Source organism: Salvia hispanica, chromosome 4 (assembly GCF_029641045.1).
Source record: "Salvia hispanica isolate PSC_SH4W2 chromosome 4, Shi_PSC_v1, whole genome shotgun sequence".
Taxonomy (NCBI): Eukaryota; Viridiplantae; Streptophyta; class Magnoliopsida; order Lamiales; family Lamiaceae; genus Salvia; species Salvia hispanica.
The window spans coordinates 39,951,552-39,971,758 of NC_142695.1; the positions used below are offsets into that span (position 1 = coordinate 39,951,552).

General features: G+C 30.7%; 2 protein-coding genes and 1 pseudogene across 2 annotated transcripts; all 3 read left to right on the plus strand.

The window, feature by feature from the left end:
- Positions 1–8,384: 8,384 nt before the first annotated feature.
- LOC125195847 (deacetoxyvindoline 4-hydroxylase-like) lies at positions 8,385–11,003 on the plus strand. Its single transcript, XM_048094104.2, has 3 exons — positions 8,385–8,970; positions 9,531–9,852; positions 10,614–11,003. The coding sequence occupies exons 1-3, from the start codon at positions 8,483–8,485 to the stop codon at positions 10,896–10,898; spliced, it is 1,095 nt and encodes a 364-aa protein (XP_047950061.1). The 5' UTR covers positions 8,385–8,482; the 3' UTR covers positions 10,899–11,003.
- Positions 11,004–17,419: 6,416 nt separating this feature from the next.
- LOC125195846 (1-aminocyclopropane-1-carboxylate oxidase homolog 1-like) lies at positions 17,420–18,915 on the plus strand. The gene is made up of 3 exons (XM_048094103.2): positions 17,420–17,963; positions 18,075–18,399; positions 18,471–18,915. Exons 1-3 carry the CDS (start codon positions 17,440–17,442, stop codon positions 18,720–18,722), a joined length of 1,101 nt encoding a protein of 366 aa, XP_047950060.1. The 5' UTR covers positions 17,420–17,439; the 3' UTR covers positions 18,723–18,915.
- Positions 18,772–19,906, plus strand: LOC125195133 (1-aminocyclopropane-1-carboxylate oxidase homolog 11 pseudogene; annotated as a pseudogene).
- The last annotated feature ends 301 nt before the right edge of the window (positions 19,907–20,207 follow it).

Sequence of the window (20,207 nt, forward strand, 5' to 3'; positions counted from 1 at the left end):
TTTTGCAAGCTACAAGCCAGTTCTTAGATTGATAAATGTTGGTTCAAAATCTCGCAACTCATCAACTGGTATTACATTTTCCTTCACAAGGAGAGTCTTATCACTAATCCTTAAAATTCGCCAAGGTATCTAGTGGATTATTCTCTTCTTATTTGTGTATTTATGTTGCTTTCCAAAGAAGTCTAATAGCCTGAATCGCTAATATACTGACCCTTTTATAATAGGATAAATTACTAGAAAAAAATCATAATTTTAGATTCTGATCCATCCTACGAAGTTGAAAATTAGCTGTAACTGCAATAGGTTTTAATGGAGTACTTATTTTGTTGATTTTGCAGATTGAGAGGTAGTTGAGTTATTCGCTAAGTTTTTCGAAAAGTGAATATTTATGGGTAGTGTTGTCTTAGTTGAACTTTTTAAATGTCATATATGATACAAGTTCATCAAAGCTAGACTCAGTAGAAAAATTGGAAAAAATATTAAAATTAATTATTTTTATAATTAATTTTCAACATCAAATTAAAAGTTAAATAAAATTAAGTACAGTAGTATAATTTTTTCAACAACCTACTCATTATAATAGTGATGGTATTATTGCGGTTAGTTGTGAGTAATTACGATATATCTTACCGAAACTGACATCGTATGCATTACTGAAAATTCGGTATGAAAATAACTCATACCTATACCTTACCAAAATTTTCGGTATGACGAATTTCAATACCGATACCGTGCCTCATTTCCGGTATGTCATAATGAAATTCGGTATATCATACTTTTGCGGTATACCTTACCTTACTTTATCATCAATGAAAATAGAATATTGAGTTTTTAGAATATAATTTATAAATTATAAATTATAAAATATATGATATATAATTATACTTATTTATATTTCATAATAGATTTTATAATTTATAAATATATAAAATTCTATTTTCTAAGTATATAATTATATTTATCTTTCACGGTGTATATCAAATTTCAGTATGTCGCGGTATATGAAAAATCATATCGTTACCTTACCGATATCATACCGTATCAAAATCGCAGTATTCCAAAAATTTAGTATTTTTGGTACGACAAGGCCGTTCAAAGTCTTGGTCGTAAATAAGTTTTTTTGTTTAACAACAAATAAAGTCTCCAGTCCATCTCCCCGAGTCAAACGATGTTTTGAGCATTTAGCCAAATAAGTTCATTTTTTATAACAAATAAAGTCTCCAATCCATCTCGCTGAGTCAAATGATCTTTTAACATTTAGCCATTGCATATCTCCATCTTTCACGTGTCCAAATGAGTGTAATTTCTCTTCGGCCTCAGGCTAGTCCACTAAAATTTGTGGCCCTTGTTCCAGGTTCATCTATTTTCATGTTTATCACACACCATTCAATCACACACATTCGAAATTCAAGAAAATGAAGAAATTATGGAGGTACTATCAAATAGTAGCATTCATAATTTTGGTATTATTGAGATTTATGTTGGAGTTTGTTGTGCCTCTATCCAAGCCACCGAGAAGGTTATTTGGTCACTTGGTGCTTCACGTTTTGAAAATCGAAATGGAAGGCCTCAACCCGCAGTACGTTATGCCTGATAAGTTGTACGAATCATATAGAAACTATTGACAAGTAGTCCTATTAAGGTGAGAGGTTATACATAATTTGCTGTTAATCGGTTTTTATTTTGTATCTATGTTTTCATGCAAGTTCTAATAAAGAAATCGAGATATGGGGGAAAATGAATTATACGTTTGATGCACTCGTGCTATGTACTGTAGATTTCTCGCTGAAAGGTACTGTTGAGGAGATTTCCTTTATCTGTTGAACTAATAACAATTACTACTCATATTTTTCTTCTTATTATAGTCCACGATTGTGTTGAATCGGCATTGTTGGTCACCACAACATAATTTTAGTAGTCAGTTAATTACATAATTTTGAAGAATTTTTATACTCCCTCCGTCGCAAAAGAGTATTACTCTTTCCTTTCTAATCCGTTGCACAAGAATATATCATTTCTAAATTTGGAAACTATTTTCTCTCTAAAGAGATGAGACTCATTTTCTACTAATAATAAGTACTTTAATTACTCTCTCCGTTCCAACTAAGTTAAGACAAAACGGCACGGAGATTAAGAAATTGTATTGAAAAATAGGAGACATGAATAAAGTAGGAGAGATAAAGAGAGAATAAAGTAGATAGTGAAATAAAGTAAGAGTAATTGGATGTTTTGTTTTTATTAAAAAATGAAATGACTCAACTTAGTTGGGACATCCCAAAAAGGAATACGACTCAACTTAGTTCGGACGGATGGAGTACTTTTTCCTTCTACCTCTCTTACTTTATCAAATATGCATTAAAAATTGTGTCCAACCAAAAGCGAATAACTCTTGTGGGATGGAGGGAGTAGTATTTATTAGTATCACTATGTAAACTTTCGATATCATGTGACGACACGAAATTTAGTACTGCATCCTCCATCTCTTAAATTTTGTCATATGTTGATCAACACGAATTTAACACGAATTTTAAGAGATAGTATAATAAAAAATGAGTTGAAAAAAATTAGTTTTATAGTACTAAAATGTGAATGAGAATGAATTTTGTGAGCAGATTTGACAGTTTTGTTAATGACTGAGGGAGTATTAAGTTTATTGAATCAACAAAATTTACTCAGTTTCCCAAAAGCAAATGAACCAGATAGGTGTGCACACGGTTCAAAAACCGTCGGTTTCGGTTCGGAACCGGTGGTTCACGGTTCAATATTTTCATGAACCTGAACCGGCCCGGCAGGGTCCTAGGCGGTTCCGGTTCAAAAAACCGCCGGTTCCGGTGCCGGTTCAAAACCGCCGGTTTCCGGCGGCGAAACAATTTAAGCTCTTAAAAAACACAATTCATGCAAGATAAAATAGCTTCGCAATGCTATGAACATGAACTATGTATATCATCAATCAAACCAAAGTAATATTCAATTTTCATCCACCAAAGATCAAACATACTCAAGCACACCCAACAATTATTTCTTATAAAAATCCAACTCACAAATTCACCAAGAATAAATCCCAATTAAATCGTCACTCATCAAACTCCTATCCAAACTCCCAATATATATCAACAACAAATTCATTCAATGAAAAAATTCAAGATCAAAGCTCAGAAATTAAAAGAGAACGTACCTTGTATTGATTGACAGCTAAGCACATGAATAATCGGTAGAGTACAAAGAATTTTATTAAATGATGTGAATTTGAAGTGTGTGTGGGAGAATTATGTGGAGAAAATAAAATAAAAATAGAGGGAAGAAGGTTCTAGTTTTTCTTCTTCTTTTTTTTAAAGATTTTTTAAGGAAAAAAAAAACGAAAATAAGAAGTAAAAAGAATAAAAAGGAAAAAAATAAACGAGAAAAAAAGTTAAAAGAAAAGAATTTTTTATAGTTTTTTTTTTCTTTTAAAAATCAGCTCTACGGAGGAGAAACATCAGCTCTACGGAGGATAAAACTAATAAAAACAAGGAAGCAATCAAATGTTTATATCTCACCTACGCCCTACGGAACATATCAAATGTTGTAGCGGATAATTGCATCTTCCATACGGGCGTAGAGTAATCCATTGTTGCGCTTCGTGCTCCTTTCAAAAAAATAAAAAAAAAAGAAAAAATCAAAACAAAACTATACAAAATATTACACTCCAAATTAGTATTATCAACCGTTCTACAATATCAGCTTAAAGCAATAATATTCCCCGGCAACGGCGCCAAAAACTTGATGCACTATTTATTAGCACTAAAAATACCTGCAAGCATACAAGATAGATCTAGTATAGCTAAAGGTCAGTACCGGGATATCGAACACAGGGAATAAAATTGCAATTGACTACCATATACTAAGCATCACATACTATCTAGAGACACATAGTTTTTGGTTTTCATTAGTTAAACTAGACAGAAAATAAATAAACAAATAACAAAAAGCATAAAAACAATGATACAAAGCAGGCGTAAGAAAGTAGAATTTTAGGATTCAAAACACAATTGACTTCCTTGAATTACGGTCTCTAGAGTTATTAAGTCGGTCACTTAACTAGATTAAACCCCCTCCCGAGGTGAAAAATCCGTAGATTAGGTGTAATAATTGAAGTCCCCTTCTAATTCTTAGACCTAACTCCTAAAAGATCGTTAAGACCAATGACCTCACGTGAAACCTCAACTCTCCCGAGTTCTATTGAATTAAAGTGTGAATTATCCCTCGTCCAAGTCAACTATTTCGTCTCCCGAGTACTCTAATAAACTCTAACATGTATTCAAAAGGTAGCTAATCAATTGAATATAGAAGACACAAGGATAAATCAAATAACTGCAAGAGCTACCAAGGAAAACCAATTGAATATTTCACCAAAAATTCCACAATTGATGTTCTACTCATAGACAAGTAAAAACTACAAATAAAGTACGAGACATGAAAGAAATAGATAAAACCCAATGTTGAATCTTCAATCTTCAGTCTTCTCTTGCCTGGATCTGCAGAGCTCCGCTCCAATGGAAGATGGATGATTATGTGTGGTATATGAGATGGATGAATGTGTAGAGAGGGAGAAGGATTGGAGGCTCTGAGATGGAGAATGATGAATTAGGTTAAGAGGTATTTATAGGTAGAAAAAAAACTTAGACATGGTAAAAATTCTCCTCCAAGTAATAGAAAATATAATAATTTCGATTCCCCAATTAATTGGAGATATTTGGGCAATAATTTCTTCATTCCTTGATTTTCCGCCAGCTTTGACTGCACTGCGCAATGTTCGTAAAATGATCATAACTTTCTCCATAGAACTCCGATTGAGACGTAAAAGATATCCACGCGAAGCTCTTTCGAAGACGAAGAGAATGGCATGTAGTAAGCACTGATTGGACTTTCAAACATGCTGGCAGAATGGGCTCGAACAGAGGCTGCTGCACCTTGACCTTTTTGCACCTTTTTTCAATCTTTTTCTATCATTTACCAACAAACACATCAAAAATACCAAATGTATAACATATGCAATTTAAGAATATAATTTGCATGATTGACATTTAAAATGAGTCAAATTTAGCCCTTAAAAACATGCAAAATCTGTGTTTGTCAGTAATATAGACAAAGAATGATGTGAGATCTATCATATAGTTATAAATAATGACTTTTATCGCACATTGAAAGAAAGAGTAACACATCCAAGAATGTGTAACTATAAAAAAGAATAATCCAATACACTCTCTTCGAATTGAAGTATTGATATTTTAAAAATCAAAAGGTTTAACTTTAAGTATGAGCAATTTATTTTATTTTATTTTTGTCTTTTTTAGTCTTTATTATGTATACAATAAAATTTGCATAAATAAAATTCAAACAATAAGGTGAAAATTGCAATTTTATTGATAATAAATTTTAACAAGACTAAAAGTTACAACTTATAATGATTATAATTTACTTATTTATTTGTAAAAATTGTTTTTTTATATATAAAAATCAATTTATATATATAAAATTTTTTTAATTGAACTACCGATTTAACCATTGAACCGGCGGTTCCGGTTTCACATGAACCTGAACCGGCCCGCTAGAACCGCCTACCGGTTTGAACGGCCGCTGCTGATTCCGGTTCCGAACCGCCGGTTAATCAACAGTTCGATTTGGTTTGTGCATGCCTAGAACCAGACAAGAAACTTGGATCCGGAGGGAGAGAATGTACCAGCAAAAATGCTCAACAATAAATAAAAGAACTATAAAAATACAAAACATAAGACATCAAAACATAAAACATAAACATTACAAAATCATTTCCCGTAAGACTTAAGTAAAGCTCGAAGGTGTAGTGTTTTCTCTATAAATTTACGAGATGAAATGAAGTGTAGCACGCAAGTGGCGTGAGAAAGTTGTTACTTCATTTTCTATTTAATAATTTTACTTTTATTGTACTCTCTCTGTCCTCCAAAATTTAATCCAATTTACTATTTTTATCGATCCCACAAAATTTGCTTCAGTTGAAATTTTACTAAAAATAGACATTAAATACATTCTAAATTTCATCAATATGGGACCCTTTTCACTGCACGAAGTTTGCTTCAGTTGAAATTTTACCAACAACATTAAATACATTCTCAATTTCATCAATACGGAATATTTATTTCACTACACACTTTTAGTTAATATAAAATAAAGAGTGATGCTAAATGGCCATAATGTGGCTGGCCATGAAACTTAAAATATTAGTAAATATAGTACATTAAATGCTAATTTACTTGAAATTAATTCATCTTAAAAGTATCAATTTTTTCCGAGACTAATATACCCCTGTGCACAAATAACAAATTAAGTCATTAAATATCTTGGAGAAATTGAACTTTGAATGCTCCATGTAATTCCTTTTCGTTTCTTTTATGTTTGCTTTCTTTTTCTATTTTTTTTATACTTTTGTTTATTATTTTAATTGCTTAGTATGTATAGATACGTTTCAAATCAATATATAAATACATTTCTTTTATGTTTGCTTTCTTTTTTATTTTTCTTTTTTTATAGTTATTTGTTTTCTAATATATATTATTATTTAATTATTAAATATGTTAATTTACTTTTTGAAATCAGAATATAAAAATCTTCTTGATATTAAATAAGACCATTCGTATATACTGATTAGTATATACATCACGGATCATGTTAAAATACATATAGTATCTAATCCACAACTAAGACCAATTGCATTTTAGTTATAGACAGATTCCACAAATTCCCGGTGTCACAAAAGTATACTTCAAAGGAACATCAATTGAATCTTCAATAAAATTTAAGTTTGATTGAATATTTACTTGTTCAGTTCATTAATTGTATAGAATGATAGAAGATGAAGTGAATCCAAATTAAATTTTATAAATTTTTAAATTATTCAAGTGAATCAAATATCTATTGAATCTAAAATCAATTGAGAACTTTCGATATTAGATCAGTTATTAGTTATTTAATAATAATAATAAATTGCTACACCACATAACATAACTAGTACTATAGTTTAGCTAAAACCTATAATTATCGGATAATTGCGACAATAACAATAATAACTCACAATATTACATGGCTCCATGTTGTAATAATATATTAGCAACTATATACAAATATGAAGTTGCATTTATAATTTTTAATATTTGATATTATTATTAGTATTGTCAATATAACCTATAGTATGTTCTTGTAACTAAATTTTAAATGGTATCATAATCTATATAATAATGATATAAAGCTACTAATATACCATTACGGCCAAATTCCTATAAGTAGTTTAGTACAATGACCTTTAAATGCATTTTGTATTTAAAATTTATCCATGTTATCTATATAAGTCAATATTATTACTATTATATGTTATTATTAGTATTATTAGCAAGTTTAGTTATTGGTGTGTAAGTTGTATTATGTCATATAATAGTTATTTTTGCAATAATATGATAATTATATAATATAGTTATTTTTGCAATGTAACTAATTAAATTATTTGTACATAATACAGTAGTATCTAAAATACGCAATAAGCATAATATTAATATGTAACTTATATTTACAGTTTATAAGACATGATACAGTTCTAATACACTACATAAGTACACTTTATATGATATGCAATACAATTAACTATTATATTTAAGATTAGTTGATCTTATTATACTTGATCATAAAATATATTAACTATATGCAAGTATACATACTAGTTATTACCACAATTTATTTATGATATATTGTGATGTCTCTTAGTCGATAGGTATTATATGATTATTTCCAATACAACATACATCTAATTTAAATTTAACGTAAATTGTGCATAAATTATTTCATAAATTGTGCATAAATTATTATGGAGAGAGAATATTGTAAATTTAAATTTGAAGTAAAAAATTGAGAAAAGGATAGTTAAGTAAAATTATCTTAGCACTAATTATTGCTATTAATTTATTGCATTAACTTTTATAATTATTTACAAAAATGCTATTGTGTGGCTGACCACGTTATGACCGCATAGCATTACTCTAAAGTAAAATAATTTCATAAAAGTGAGACGAACTTTGAGTGTTGGAGGGAGCGGTAACTAAATGGAAAATCGTACTCCCCGTTAAAATCTGTGGCAGAGTGAAGAGTGAAGACGCAGTGTTTTAAACAGACGGAGGAAGTTAAAAAATTAATTGATCTCACTCGTTTGCTTGATACACGTGGAAGATAGAGTGGACTGTAATGTGGGGATAGGAGAATAATTGGTTTTTAATATAAAACCTTAATTTAATTAGCAATTAGTAATTAAGTTGGGCGGTGCCGTGCAAATTCAACCAATATTATCCCAAATCTTTATCAAAACAAGTTAATAACACACTAGTCAATGATATGATTATTCTAACAAATCACCTTGTAAATAACAATTCCTAATTTCCTCCAAATACTTATCTAGAAAAAAAGTAGTCTTGGAAATCAAGAAATGGAAGACGATGATCGCGTAAAAGAACTAAAAGCCTTCGAGGCCACAAACGCCGGCGTGAAGGGCCTCACCGACGCCGGCATCGAGAAAGTTCCGAGAATCTTCATCCGGCCCGCCGACGAGCTGGTGGAGGAGCTCAACTACGGCCAATCTTCCGTGCAAGTCCCGGTGATAGAGCTGGGCGATGATCACGAGAAGGTCGTGAGGGAGCTGGGAAGGGCGTCGAGGGAGCTCGGAATATTCCAGATCGTGAATCACGGGGTGGATGCGGAGGTCATGGATGCTATGCTTGATGGTGTGAGGAGGTTTCACGAGCAAGATGCTGAGCTGAAGAAGCAGTTTCACTCGCGCGATGCGATGCAGAAGGTCAAGTATGCCAGCAACGTCGATCTGTATCGCTCACGCGCCGCCAATTGGAGGGACTCCTTGACTATCTCTCTCATGGGCTCTCCTCGTCTTGACCCCGATGATTTGCCCCTCATTTGCAGGTTCATTTCTTTCTCATCTTGCTTTTCTATTTTATTTTATTTTTCAGTTTTTGACACCTTAATTAAACTTTGGAAACAAATACTTCTTTCTTATAATCTTAATTACCATTATTGATTATTACTAATTGCAGCTATTTTTTTAAGGGATTGAATTTATATGCCTTTCGTTGTCAATCAGTATTACTAGGGCTTGCTCTGCCTTTACAATGACACGATTTGATTGTAGTGTTTCGAGTACTAATTAATTATCGATCCCATCTTCATTTTCATTCATATGATTAGTTTAATCCTAGATAAATCCTATTGTAACTTATCACATATTATTTTATCTAACGAATCGAACACCACCTTAAGGATTGAGTTTATCTTTTGTTACCAATTAGAAATAGATTTTTTGTTGCCTATATACACCCTGTTAGTTTTAAATGACATATTTAATAAACGTATTGAAAGCTTAAAGTTTCTTTTCTTTTCACTCACATGTTTAGTCATTCTTGAGAGCAATTCAGTATCATCAAGTGTTAAATTACTGATTCACATGTACATTTGCTACTTGTTAGGGACTCAACAATCAAGTATGTTGAACAAGTAACTAGTCTGGGAGAAAATCTATTCGAGCTGCTCTCGGAAGCTCTTGGCCTAAAAAAAGATCACCTAGGAGCATTGAAATGTGGGCTCAGTCGCACTTTCATCGGCCACTACTATCCACCGTGCCCTGAGCCAGAGCTCACAATGGGCACCAGCAACCACACTGATCCCTCCTTCCTAACAATTCTTCTACAGGATCAAATTGGAGGCCTCCAAGCTTTGCACAACAATCAGTACATAAATGTGGACCCTCTGCCTGGTAGCTTGGTTGTCAATATTGGAGATATGTTGCAGGTCTATTTCTATTTCATCAAATAACTAGTATTCCCTCCGTCCACGAATAGGAGTCCAGTTCACTTTTTTACACTTATTTCGTAAAAATGATACTCCCTCCGTCCCACAAAAGATGACACACTTTCCTTTTTAGTTTGTCCCACAAAAGATGTCACATTTCCCTTTTTGGAAAAAGTTCTCTCTCACATGAATATAAAAATTATATTTTCTCTCTCCATTTAACACACAAAACAAAACCTCCTAAAATCCCGTGCCATTTTCAAAGTATGCCAACTTCTCTGGGACGGAGGGAGTAGTAAATAGTTAAAGTGGAGAAATGATAAAGTAAGATAGAGAATAATGTAGATAAGAGTCTTGTCTACATTATTCTCTCTTACTTCATCATTTCTCCACTTAAACTATTTATTACTCCCTCCGTCCCAAGGTATTAGACCAACTTTCCTTTTTGGGATGTCCCAACATATTAGACTCGTTTCCTTTTTTAGCAAAAAGCATCTATCTTATTTTATTCTCCACCTACTTTTTTCTCTCTTCTCTCCTCTACTTTTCACTCTCTCATACTTTACTCTCTCCACTTTAACTATTTAAATATTAATTCCTTAAATCATGTGCCCAAAAGAAGTGAGTCTAATACTCCGGGACGGAGGGAGTATCATTTTTACGAAACAAATGCAAAAAAGTGAACGAGACTCCTATTCGTGGACGGAGGGAGTAATTCACTATTCTTTATTAATGAGATGGTATATATAAATGTTTTGTAGATTGTGACAAATGATGAGTTCATAAGCCCGGATCACAGAGTTGTAGCCAACCAGGCTGGGCCAAGAATCTCGGTTGCGGGTTTCTTCACCGGTGATGGTATTTCTGGGACGGTATACAGCCCAATCGTATCAGAAAACAACCGCGCTCGATACAAGGACTTCACAGTTAGAGACTACATTTCCAAGTTTTTTGCGCGCCCAATTGATAAATCTGGTCTTGATGAATTCAGGTTACAAGATGAAGACAATCCTCAAATTTTATCTCTTTGTTATGACACTGTGTGATTTATTCTTAGTTTCACTTGGATTAAATCAATAATGATAATGTAATAATGACTTGCGTGAAAAAGTTTCAGTTTAGTGGAGGAACTGGTCTCCCATGTCACTCAATTCAAACTCATCTCTAGCTTGAAATGCTGTCAAAATTACTCCCTCTTTTACTTCTTACGTGTCTTATACCCACACACAGTATTCACTCTGTCCAAATTTAAGAGTCCTAATTAGTTAGGACAAGTTTTAAGAAATATAAAAAAATGAGTTGAATAAGTTAGTGGAATGTGAGTCTCACTTATATATATATATATTATTTTTATTTTTATAATAATATATATGAGTTAAATGAGTTGGTGAAATGTGAAGCCTACTTACCATTTATGGTAAAAGTGAAATATGACTCTTAAGTTGAAACAGAAGAAAATGACAAAACATGACTCTTAAGTTGGGACGGAGGGAGTATTAATTTAATACTCCCTCCATCATGTACTTGAGGCGTTTCTATTTAGCGCGTGATTTAAGAAAATTGTGTTTAGTAAGTTAAATAAAATAGATGAGATAATAAAGTAAGAGAAAGAAGAGAGAGTATAGTAAAAGAAATACTCCATCCGTCCCACTTTAGGAGTCTCATTTGGATTCGACACGGGTATTAAAAAATATAAGGAAAAGTTAGTGAAAAAAGATAGTGGAATCTATGTCCTACTTTTATATATTAGTTTTATAATAAAATGTGAGTAAAAAAAAATTAGTGAATTATGAGGCCTATTACCATTTATGGAATATTCCAACCAGGACTCCCAAAGTGGAACATCTAAAAAAGGTAAACCAGGACTATTAAAGTGGGACGGATGGAGTAATAAAGTAAGTGAAATTAGATGTTTTGTTTTCAGCCAAAAAAGGAAATGACTCAAGTAACTTGAGACAATTCAAATGGAATACGACTCAAGTAATGTGGAACGGATGGAGTATATCTCCTTTCAGTAGGTGTCGATGTTAACAAAATAAGAGGGAATCTAAATTTTTTAGAATATAATTGTGTAGAGAAATTAGTTTTAACTGATAAAGTATAAGTCGAGAGATATTGTGGGTCATAATTGGTCTATGGGGCAGTGATATAATGCAAACTCATATATTGTATAAACTCCAAACTATGATCTGGATTATTAAAAAATATCAACAAATGACAAAATAGTAGCAACAAAAAATTTCAACACAGTGTCAAACAACAAAAAATGTCAACACAGTGTCAACACAATATCAACACAGCATCAACCGTTGACATTGTGTTGACATTTTTTGTTGCTACTATTTTTCCATTTATTGACATTTTTTAATGATCTGGATCATAATTTGAAGTTTGTACAATATTTAGGATTTGCATTTGATCACATTCCTTTGTCTATGATTATTGAATTAGTCGCAGGTGATATAGAATAACTTAAGAGTGCCACAATACCGTATTGTAGATAGGTAGTTATATTGGGGTCATCAATTGTAACCCAACCTTTTATTGGTAACTATAATTAATTTAAATTATAAAATTTGTAGAGATTTAGTGTTTTATAAGTTGTCATGTGTATTTTTATTTTGGAAAATGTATTGGTGACATAATGTCTCCAAGCCATAATGCTTAAAATGGTAAGTATATATTATATTATATTTATAATTAAATTTATATTTTATATATGTACTTTATTACCCCTACATTAATTTATTTACTAAATACACCTATTTAAGGATATAAATTTTGATTATGCATAGATGATGCATGCATTTAATAACATGCTGCAATCATCTAATAGTTTAAAACATGATTGGATAACTTTTTTTATATATGCCCATTTTAATGCATTTACTTAAAGATATTTCTTTAAAATTTTAAATATTAATTTTATTAGCTTTATATATTTAGTGTACATTTTGTCTACAAATAAAATAAGATTTATTAGCAAACAAATAATTTCAGACTTCTTAATGAATTAGTCTTTATAAATGTGAATTTAAATAACTTTTAACAAATAATTAGTGCTATAAAATATAAATAATTAGTTATCTAATATTTTTGAACTGTAAATACTTAGAGTTACTATAACATGTGACAAAAAATAATTACTTTGTAATTATAATACTATACTCTTCAATATTGATAAACTTATTCTTTTAATCACTTTTTATTCACAATAATCTTTAAAAAATAATAAAGTTTTTAGCTCACTTTAATATAACACCCAACACATTAAAATTTGATAATACTATATTATATATTAATACTACTAATTAAGTGAGTATATGGTTTTGATTTTAAGAATTCTCTAGTTCTAATTTTTTATTTTTTTATTTTGATTTTTTTAAATTCTTAAATCTTGGACCATTACAGTTGAACCTCGATAAAATCATATGTTCTTATATCATTTATTTCATATTTTAAATATATTAAAATATTTAACTATAACATGCAATAAATTAAATTTGATACATGGTGTACGAATGCTAATTGAGTCTAGTGTTTATGATTTTAAGTTTAATTCTTTATTTTACAAAATTATAATTTCTTTAATTTATAATTTTTGAAAGATTATGTTTAACAGTGATCAATAAATAATCTCATACTAATAAGTCATAGCTCATCTAATTAATATTTTTAAAATATGTAATTAATATTAAAAATATGTCTGTATGAACCATTATCTTAGCTCAAATAACTGTAGCATGCTATAAATTAAAATTTAATATAGGATATAGTATTCATTAAGTTTACAGTTCTGATTTTAAGAAATTCATAATTTTAATTTTAATTTTTTATCCAAAATTTCAGTTTCTTAATTCTTAATTTTTGGAACGTTACGCATAATCTCAATTAAAAAAACTATATGTATGTTCTTAACTCAACTATATTTAATATTTAAATATATATAATTAATATTTTGTTTTTTATAGCTCGTTGCACAATTCTTTAATATTTTAATGTTATAGTTCATATTTTCTCTTTTTTTTAATAAAATATTAAAGTTTTTAACTAAATTCACTATATCATGAAACAAAGTAAAATTTTATCTATAACGTGTTAATACTAATTGAGTATGTGGTTTTGATTTTAAAATTTTCATAAGTTTGATAGTATAATTTTTTACGTTCCAAAATTTTATTTTTTTAAAAAAATATTACAATTCGATTAAAAATATAAACACATGTTCTTAACTTATATATTTAACATTTTAAAGCTACATATGTAATATTCCCTCTCTCTTTTTTTTGCAAATATTAGAATTCCTAACTCTAAACAAATAATACTCCGCACTATCTTATAATATTAGCAGAGTTTATGATTCTTATTACTTTTAATTATTAATCAATTAGTAGTAGTTGACATGTGGTATATTAAAATAATCTAAAATGAGAAAAGTAGATTCATCCAATTATTTTTGTATTAAATTAATAATTTCTTTGATTTTTAACATTTAAAACGATAGATTTGAATCTGAATAAAAATTAAAATTAATTGTATTTTCTTAACTCATCTATTTAATATTTTAAAACTATATAGTTATATTAAAATATTAGACGCCCTAGCTTAATTAAATAAAAATATTAAATTTAGTTAAAAGCAAAGAAAAATAACAAAAAAATTGAAAAGATAATGAAAAAATAGTATTTTATTTTATTATATAAACCAATCTGAATAAGATAAATGTTTAATTTTTTACATATTTTTTCATATACTATTAAATGAATGATTTCATTGTTACTACATTGACAAAATGTTTCAGAAAATTTAAGGAAAAAGATAAGTTATGAAAGAATAGCACAACGTAAAATCTATTTGAAAAAGCATATGATGCTATTTAAGTAATCAAATTATTTTACAATTAAATATAATAATTTAGTTATGTGGTGTGTTAATTAATACTGGTAATCTAAATTACTGATTTTTTAATTATTTGTTTTAAAAATTTACACGACAAGAATGGTTTTGATTGAAAATTTTTTAAATTCATTACTCTAGTTGCATGATTAAGTTTATCTCCAATTAACATATATGCATTTAGATAAGAATAATTAATTTGGTTAAATTTTCCTTAATTAGGTATATATCTATTTAATACTTTAATGTTAGGGTAAATTAGTCACAATGTTATTATGGCTTGGAGACATTATGTCTCTAAATCACTACTCTTTTACTTTATTATTATTTAAATTTAAGAAGATAAAAGAAGACTATCATGTTTAAAACTTTTAGTTCAAGGGGACAAATAGAATCTTTTCATCGTATGATTCAATGTAATATATCAATTTTTTTTATATCGATTGATTGAATATGTCAACACAATTTAGCATTGACATTATATATGTATTATATTGACATATTATGATACTACATTGATATTAAGCTACTTCTTAAAAAATACTATGAAAATTCAAGAATTTCAAAATTTGACATCAGATGATATTCAAATGAGATCTCGTTAGAATCCTTATAAAATTATCTTTAATTTGATATGTGTTGAGTAAAAAAATAATTTAAATTAAGATAGTTTTAACCATTTAAAGTTTTCACTTAATTTTTAAAAATTAGTTATAACTAACTTTTGGTCAATTGACATTAATACATCTAATTAACATTTTCTGTATTGATATTTATAGATGAAAGATCATGTGTCTTGATTTCATGATCCAATTTCTATTACTCCATTTAGTTGTAGTTAGAAATATAACACATCTTTAGTTATATTATTGTGTTTCTTATTTATTAAATTTTTATTTTAATAGAATACTTACTACTTTGTTGAATTGAACATCTTAAAAAGCAAATAAACTATTGAAACAAAATGAGATAATATGTACTAATATAATCATTTTTAGAGAAAATAGTTATTTAATTTATGAAGTATGATCAATGATTGTTTTATAAAATTTGAAAATAAAATAGTACTACAATAAATAAATAAGTTTCTAATTTTTACAATTGTCACATTGATGTACAAAATGACATTTTTAATTATAACCAAAACAATATTGTTTCATTAAGATGAAAAAGAAGAACGAAAAGGACTTAATGACACCCCAAAAGGGATAGAGGAAAAATTTGTACATATTAGATCATAACCTGAGTTCGACAAAATATATTAGAAGATTCTTGGTCAAGTTCTTCATCATCACGCGGAGAAGTTGCAAATAATTTTCAATTATTTGGAGAATCAGTTGGTAACTTCTAAACCATAGAATTCATGATTTAGATTTAATTTCTTGTGCATGAATTGTTTGCATTTTAATGTGCAATTATCTGTTTAGCATGTGAATTTGATCAACTGCATACTTCGTTTTGTTTTAATAATATTTTTTTTATTAAAACTGGCTAGATGATAAATAGATGGATGATTCGTCGCACGAACATAAGAATTTATTAAGACATAGTCAATAATAACAAATGATGTTTGGGAGTAAGTGTGAGAACCTTACGAGGTATAGGAGTTTTTAGGAGTTGTAAATTCTCATCACTTGTAATAGGGTCAAGAGTCAAGACTATAATCAATAAAAAAAATCTAACTGAGAGATAATGATTTATGATCGTTCTATCAATGTTAGCTGTTATAATTGATGTATTGAATTAATAATCCGAATTATATCAATATTAAAAAAATCTAACGAGTGATAATGATTTGCTTTAGTTTAACTAAAACCAACTCAAAACTATCTGGCCTAAATAATGTTTGAGGTTTTATTTCAGGAGTCAGAGTCTACATTTTAGTATAAGATGCACTATTTATATGTATATGTAGTTGTAATATAATTATATTGTACACTTGCGGTTGATTATTAGTTTTAAATAAATAAAGTGTGTATCAAATTTTTGGTATCGTTGTCGGCCCAGGGACTAATTGTCCTTTCATGTTGGCGAGACTAAATCTTATGATTAAATATGTATTATGTTTGGTTCATAAGATTGATCCCCTCAACTTAATCTTAGATGAATAGTCTCATGATAATTAGTCATAACCTCCCCCCTCCAATTAAAATAATACCACAACTTAATCCTAGATGGATATATAGTCTCATGATTATTAGTCATGACAACCGAACGCCACCTCAAAGTATTATTTTATTCTCTTATTTTTTTCCTTTCTTCACTAACTCTCTTAAATCTCGAATATAGAAAAAAATATTTTATTTATGACACGACAAAGAGAGTATTAATTAATATAAGCTGTGGTTATTTTTTGATATATCCTATGTATGTAACCACTCATGCATATAAAATTAAAATGACTAATTTTTCAACTTATCCGATCTGATCTGTCTCCCATATTTGCCGGTCTACAACTCATCGTCAGCTTAAATAAATCGAGATGTATAATTAAATTCAGTTTAGACACGTGATAAACTCCATATTTCCCAGAATCTTCAACAAAGTGTGATATAGTAAGATTTAAGAAAAAGTAAACCATGTAATTAATTAAATATAATCCCTGGCTGTCCCTACACCTCTCTATATACAATATGCAATTCGTAAAACTAAATAAGAAAAACCATAGATATCAGCAAAAAGCAAGAAAAAATGGCAGATTCATCAGCTATTGATGAGCGAATTGAAATGCTGAAAGCTTTCGACGACACAAAAGCGGGCGTGAAAGGCCTCAACGACGCAGGCCTCTTCAAACTTCCAGAAATCTTTGTGAGGCCACCGGAGGAGGTGGCTGCGGAGCTGAAACACGAAAAGGCTCAAGTTCAAGTTGAAGTTCCCGTGATCGATCTGAGCAGCGTGGACGATGCCGGAAGGCGAAAGCAGATCGTTGAACAAGTGAGAAGTGCTGCTGAGACATGGGGATTTTTCCAAGTGGTGAATCACGGGATCCCTCTCTCTGTTCTTGATGGAGTGATCGATGGCGTCCGCTCTTTCATCCATCAGGATGTCGACGAGAAGAAGAAGTATTATTCGCGCGATGTGACTAGAACCGTCCTATATAACAGCAGTTATGATCTGTTTGAGTCCAAAACTGCAAGCTGGAGGGATACGTTGAGCATTTCGGTTAATTCAGGCTCTCATCTTCTCCATCCTATGGACTTGCCCGCTGTTTGCAGGTATTGTTGTTTGTCTATGTAACTATGTAAGGGATTGTCGACTGTGCTCTTATATATTGTTTCCAACTTTCCTTGTTCTCCTATCCAATGTATATGTTTCATGATTTGTAGATATTCAACACTTGAATACTCCAAACATGTCGAAAAGTTGGGAAAGATTGTGTTGGGGATATTATCTGAGGCACTTGGACTACAAACTGACTTCTTGGAAAACATGGAATGTCTAAAAGGGCATCGTCTCCATTGCCACTACTATCCAGCATGCCCTGAGCCTGAGCTTGCGATCGGATTGACAAAACATTCAGATACTGGTTTCCTCACAATTCTTCTACAGAATCAACTTGTTAGCGGACTCCAGGTTCTGTATGACGGTCGGTGGATTGATATTCAACCAGTTGAAGGAGGTTTAGTCATAAACATTGGTGATCTTCTTCAGGTACATATATTTATAACTGATTTTAGAAAAGGATCTAAATGGGACTGATTTACATATTATGTTGGGATTAGTTGGCGTCAAATGGGAAATTCAGGAGCAGTGAGCACAGAGCGATAGCAAATCGCACCGGTCCAAGAATTTCTGTGGGGTGTTTTTTCTCTGGACCTGTAACTAACTCGAACAAGATCTATGGCCCTATCGACCAACTCATTACACAAGAAAACCCTGCAGTTTACAAAGAGATTGTGCTTTCTGAATATCTAAAGAAGTTCCTCTCTACTGGACTCGACAACTATTGTGCTCTTGATTATTACAAGCTCTGAGCATGCTTGCTAATGAATAAAGAAAGCATCAACCCCTCAACTTATATATATGTGGAGTACCTGTAAGATAGTACTATCATATTTTTAATATTTCAATAGTGTTGTCAATAAGAAATGAGGGTGCAATAGTGTAAAAAAGACGTTTAGTACTGTATTAATTCGGTGAATTTTCAGATTTTGAGCCATAAAGATGATGTAATTTTGTTTGATGAATAGATATTATAATGGAAATATAATAAACAGAGAAAACGAAATATGATAAAAACTATAACTACATAGAAGAATCTCACACTCAATAGAATAAACTTTATATACCCAACAGAAAATTTGTTAAATAGTCACGCACATATTGTTCCCTAGCAAAAATCTGAAAAAAGAGCATATCTCATTTCACCATAATATTCTTACATCACACCGAACAGGATGCCAACTGCAATATGCAACAAGAATCGAGACCCTTTTATTCTTCCCCCCCTCTTGGCTCTTGTTATATGTATGCTGCGTATGATACGATATGAGAAAATCTATTAGAGCTGCTCTCGGAAGCTCTTGGCCTAAAAAAGGATCACCTAGGAGCGTTGAAATGTGGGCTCGGTCGCACTTTCATCGGCCACTACTACCCACCGTGCCCTGAGCCAGAGCTCACAATGGGCACCAGCAACCACACTCATCCCTCCTTCCTAACAATTCTTCTACAAGATCAAATTGGAGGCCTCCAAGCTTTGCACAACAATTAGTACATAAATGTGGACCCTCTGCCTGGAAGCTTGGTTGTCAACATTGGAGATATGTTGCAGGTTTTGTATGTGAATGTTTTGTAGATTCTGACAAATGATGAGTTCATAAGCCCAGATCATAGAGTTGTAGCCAACCGGGCTGGGCCAAGAATCTCGGTTGCCGGTTTCTTCACCGGTGATGGTATTTCTGGGACGGTATACAGCCCAATCGTATCAGAAAACAACCGCGCTCGATACAAGGACTTCACAGTCAGGGACTACATTTCCAAGTTTTTTGCGCGCCCGATTGATAAATCTGGTCTTGATGAATTCAGGTTACAAGATGAAGACAATCCTCAAATTTTATCTCTTTGTAATGACACTGTGTGATTTATTCTTAGTTTCACATGGATTAAATCGATAATGATGATGTAATAATGACTTGCGTGGAAAAGTTTAACTTAAGCACTGGTTGGAACTCGATTTAAATTTAGGATTTATCTCTAATTAACTTCAAATCAACTATTCATGTGCTTCGCCTGTCCTCCTTATCTTATGGAATACTATACTCATGTTTCTCTTTATTTTTTACCGACACATGAGCATAAAATTCAATTTTATTAATTACTGTATCTCTTTTCAGTGGGTGTCGATATTAAGAAAATAAAAGGGAATCTAAATTTTAGTATGATTCTGTCGAAGTAGGTCAAAGATTGAAAATTTTGTTTTAATTAATAAAGTAGGAGCGGAGAGAAATCTATACAATCTA